This window comes from Notolepis coatsorum (assembly GCF_963971535.1).
Source record: "Notolepis coatsorum genome assembly, chromosome: 11".
Lineage (NCBI taxonomy): Eukaryota > Metazoa > Chordata > Actinopteri > Aulopiformes > Paralepididae > Notolepis > Notolepis coatsorum.
Window position 1 is genome coordinate 83,992,323 of NC_140175.1, and position 5,000 is coordinate 83,997,322.

A 5,000-nucleotide genomic window follows, 5' to 3' on the forward strand; every position below is an offset into this window, starting at 1 on the left:
GTCTTCTCTGTTTCTCGCTTATAATAATAATAATAATAATTAATTGCATTTATATAGCGCTTTTCTAGACACTCAAAGCGCTTTAGAAATTGCCACCACTGGTAGCACCCAACCTTGGGCTATGCAGGCTCAATGCTACCATACACTGGCACCCCGGCAACATCATCACACTACACAATGGCTGAACGGCTCAGGAGACAGGGATTGATATCAGCCAATTAAGGGGAAGGGTTGATTAGGTGGCCTTGATGTCAGAGACCTGATTGGGAATTTGGCCCGGAATGTCGGGGAACCCTAGCCTAGCGCTAGGCCAGGTGCGCTAGGCCAGGTGCGCTAGGCCAGGTGCGTTAGGCCAGGTGCGTTAGGCCAGGTGCGCTAGGCCAGGTGCGCTAGGCCAGGTGCGCTAGGCTAGGTGCGTTAGGCTACAGGTGCGTTAGCCAGGTGCGTTTAGTGCCAGGTGCGCTAGGCCAATGTGTGGCCCTGTCAGGAGTAAAAGGGGTGGTCACGCTGTTGTAAAGGCCAATTACACAGGACAGGGTGGGAAGAGGGAGAGAGTGCTCAGGCTGAAAGAAAGACACATTCTATTAGATATTCATGCCTTGTCTTTCAACAATACTTTTTACAAATACTGGGATATTTAACACTGGGTCAACTCATACAAGAGACTCAGTTCATGCTTGATGAGTTCACATTCACATTAAGGTGAAAATCCACCCTGAAAAATAATTTACATTGTACTATTCCAGTGACCTTATGAAGACCTTATGATATATAAAGAAACAACTGTCCCCCTGAGCTGGAAACCAAAGGCTTGCATTTGTCATGTCATCAATTAGACACCTTTTGGACTTGGTCCCATTTGATATTGAATTAGTCATCAACCGTCTAGTGTGGTAGTGAAAGAGTTAACCGTAGTGAAAGGGGGTAAAGGTGCTATAGATAACATTCACTAGATGTCACACTAGAACACTATATTGTAATTTAACCAATTGGGTGCATTCATTCCAAGACATTAATCAATATATTTTGTGTGGGGAAAAGCAATAATTTTATTCTGCACCTTTCTAAAAAGAGTACTCTACATGAAAATTGTATCTATAGCACTTTTCAATATTTTTTTGTTTGATATATTACATAGTACCCCCAGGGACCCCCCATCTCAGAAGTACATTTTTGTTAGATATTATTCAGTCCAGAATTCAGTCTATATACTGTATATGGATAATAGAAAGTCGAAACCTATAATCGGCATCCTCTCTGTGGGCTAACTTCTATAGTCAGTGAAATAGTAGTGAAATTAAACTATTCCACATTTAGCTGCGGACCCCTTGGAACCACCTCAATGATCAGGGGGTCCCCGGACCACATGTTGAGAACCACTGCTCTGTATACCCTTTACCACAATACTGAGTGACCTGTGGGTGTGTTATGATGACTGTATTATATGGCTGTTACTTCACAAGCATAACACCTGAGTAATGTGTGTGATGGATGTGGAGTGTCAGGTAAATATAAATTCATATTCATATAGAACTCTTATCCTGACTTTAACTACAGCAGAAGACTATATGCTATAGTGGAATATTGACTTGCATGTGACCGCTAAACATGAAACGCCTCACTACTTTCTTAATCCTCTGCCCCTCTAAGGAAACTAAGTGCTTCTTAACGCCTTCTGATGTTCTCTATTCATTACCCCCCTCTCTCTCTCTCTCTCTCTCTCTCTCTCTCTCTCTCGCTCTTCTCTCTCTCTCTCTCTCTCTCTCTCTCTCTCTCTCTCTCTCTCTCTCTCTCTCTCTCTCTCTCTCTCTCACTCTCTCTCTCATCTCTCTCTCTCTCTCTCTCTCATACTCTCTATATCCCTCCTCTTCCTCTACTCTCTTTCTCTCTCTCTATCCCTCCTCCTCTGCTCTCTGTCTCTCTTTCTCCCTCCCTCTCCCCCCTCCCCTTGGTCCTCTCCCCTGCCTCTCCCTCCCTTTGTCTCTCCCCCCTCTCTCTCCTCTCCCTCTGCCTCCTCCTCTACCCCCTCTCTCTCTCTCTCTCTCTCTCTCTCTCTCTCTCTCTCTCTCTCTCTCTCTCTCTCTCTCTCTCTCTCTCTCTCTCTCTTTCTCTCTCTCTATTCCTCATCCACTCTCTCTATCTCTCTTTCACCCTACCCCCTCTCTCTCTCTCTCCCTTTCTCCACCCGTCTCATGACTCTCCCTACCCCCTCTCTCCCTCCATCCCCCCTGTCTCTCCCTCCCCTCTCTCTCCTTCCTCCCTCCCCCTGGTGTATCCATCCCCCTCCCTCCCCGCTCTCTATCCCTCTCCTCTCTCTCTCCCTCTCTCTCTCCATCCCTCTCCCCCCTGTCTCTCCCTCCCCCCCTCTCTCTCCACCCCCTCTCTCTCCCCTCCCTCTATTGCTCTCCCTCCCTCCCCCTATCTATTCTCTCAAATTAAAATTAAAATAAGCTTTATTGACAGATGAAAAACCTATGTTGCCAAAGCAATACAAAAAATGATTAACATTGAAAAATTTACAAATCTCTCTCTCTCTCTCTCTCTCCTCTCTCTCTCTCTCTCTCTCTCTCTCTCTCTCTCATCTCTCTCTCTCTCACTCTCTCTCTCTCTCTCCTCTCTCTTTCACCTACAGGAACTTCAGGAAGCACCTGCGGATGGTGGGAAGCAGGAGGATGAAAGTACAGAGTGAGTCACAGACAGGTTTGTGTGTGTGTGTGTGTGTGTGTGTGTGTGTGTGTGTGTGTGTGTGTGTGTGTGTGTGTGTGTGTGTGTGTGTGTGTGTGTGTGTGTGTGTGTGTGTGTGTGTGTGTCGGGTGTGCGTGTGTCCATTTTTATGTCAATGTGTTTGAAGTTTGCAAGGATACCAGTGTGTGTGTGTTTAGGCAGACGTGCATACTAATAATAATACATTTTATTTGGAGGTGCCTTTCAAAACACCCAAGGTCACCTTACAGGGCATAAAAACAGAACAGTCAAGATTAAAACAATGATCTTGGCAAAAGTGTCAGTGGAGTTAAAAACAAGACAAACAGTGTAAATGTATGAAATATAAAACAGTGACACACAGGGTGCAGTTATAGTGAGTATGCCCAGTAAGCAAGGCAGTTAAAAGACAAGGTTAAGAAAAGAATAAGATAAACAACAAGAAGTATAAAAACAGTGAAGTTAAAATAAGAGACAAACAAACAGCAGGGGGTATTGGGCAGTGATGGAGTTTATAGTCAATATGCGAGTTTGAACAGATGGGTTTTCAATTGTGATCTGAATGATGAGAGTGAGTCTGACTGTCAGATGTGTGGGGGCAGGGAGTTCCAGAGTCTGGGAGCCGAGCAGCTGAACGCTCTGGCACCCATGGTACTGAGGCTTGAGCTGGGGATGGATAAGAGTCCAGTAGAGGATGAGCGGAGGGTGCGGGAGGGGGTGTAATCTTGGAGGAGGTCAGTGAGTGTAGGTGGGGACTAGATTGTGGAGGGCTTTGAAGGTGAGTAAGAGGTTTTTGAAATCAATCCGGTAGTGCACAGGGAGCCAGTGTAGTTGAATGAGGACGGGGGTGATGTGGTGGGATGAGTTTGTGTGGGTGATAATCCTAGCAGCAGAGTTTTGGATGATTTGGAGTCTGTTGATGAGTTTGGTGGGAAGGCCGGTGAGGAGAGCGTTACAGTAATCGATCCAGGATGTGACAAATGAGTGGACCAGGGTTTCTGTATTTGATTGGGACAGGGATGGGCCGGAGTCTTGGAGATATTACGGAGGTGAAAGACGGCAGACCGGGGTGGTGTATTTGATGTGTGGTGCAAAGGAGAGGGAACCGATCCAGAATGACACAGAGGCTTTTGACTTGGGGGGAGAAGGGTACAGGGAAGCCATCGATGGTGATGTTTGGAACTGGGGTGTTTTGTGATTTGGTGAGGGTGGATTTGGAGCCGATGAGCAGGGCCTCAGTTTAGCTGCCATTTGATTTCAGGAAGTTTCTGCTCATCCAGCTCCTAATGTCCCTCAAGGCAGGTGGTGAGGGAGGTGGGGGGAAGGGCAGTGGTGGGTGTGGAGGAGATGTAGATCTGTGTGTCGTCTGCATAGCAGTGGAAGTGGACCCCATGGTGACGGAGGATTGTGCCCAGGGGAAGGAGATAGATGGTGAATATGAGGGGACCCAATACTGCATGAGTATTATGTGTTCCATGTGTGTGTGTGTGTGTGTGTGTGTGTGTGTGTGTGTGTGTGTGTGTGTGTGTGTGTGTGTGTTGTGTGTGTGTGTGTGTGTGTGTGTGTGTGTGTGTGTGTGTGTGTGTGTGTGTGTGTGTGTGTGTGTGTGTGTGTGTGTGTGTGTGTGGTGTGTGTGTGTGTGTGTGTGTGTGTGTGTGTGTGTGTGTGCTGTGCGGTGCATGCGCTGTGCGTGTGTGTGTCTGGCCCATGTTCAAGATTTAGTTTCTAAGTCTATCATCTAACAAATTATTCATACATAAGAATGATAAATTCTTCATTTGGAACAGTGTGTGTTTGGAGAACAAAGGCATTGCCATGCTCATTTTCAAGACAACTTTGAACAGATAAATCATATCTATGAATCATATTCCTGGAATTGGCATAAGTTAAAGGCTGCTCTTAGTGTAGTAACGAGATGAGAGGCGGGGTGTGTCTCGGGTCGGTTCTGAAATAGCGCACACGCAATAAATATAATTAATTCCACATGCATAAGTCACGATGACGATTTAAGACAAGCTGTCTCCAGGCTTTTTAAAATGAAGGAAAAACCTGTCAATGAAGCAGCCGAGATACTATAGAGAAACCAGAGAAAACATGCCTGCCTTTTTCCTCTCTCTCGTTTGATGCACAACTTTAAAAATACTTAAAAATTACTTCCTATTTTCAATATTTCCGTGGGTCCAAACGAAGAAATAGGGCAGTCCTACAGGTCCTAAAGGTCGTTTTGACGGCAGTCAGACAAGTAGTTTTTGACGGCAGAGTGCGCTGTGTCAATGGAGTGCATAACAAAAAAAATC

At 45.9% G+C, this 5,000-nt stretch overlaps 1 protein-coding gene across 1 annotated transcript in view; it reads left to right on the forward strand.

Annotated features, from left to right (window-relative positions):
• LOC311237171 (NMDA receptor synaptonuclear signaling and neuronal migration factor-like) overlaps positions 1-5,000 on the forward strand; it is a gene marked incomplete at both ends in the record, with an annotated part of 205,911 nt that overhangs the window by 152,588 nt on the left and 48,323 nt on the right. Inside the window, one exon of the mRNA XM_084324980.1 lies at positions 2,633-2,685. Coding sequence (XP_084181106.1) covers positions 2,633-2,685 — 53 coding nt within the window. The remainder of the gene's footprint in view (positions 1-2,632; positions 2,686-5,000) is intronic.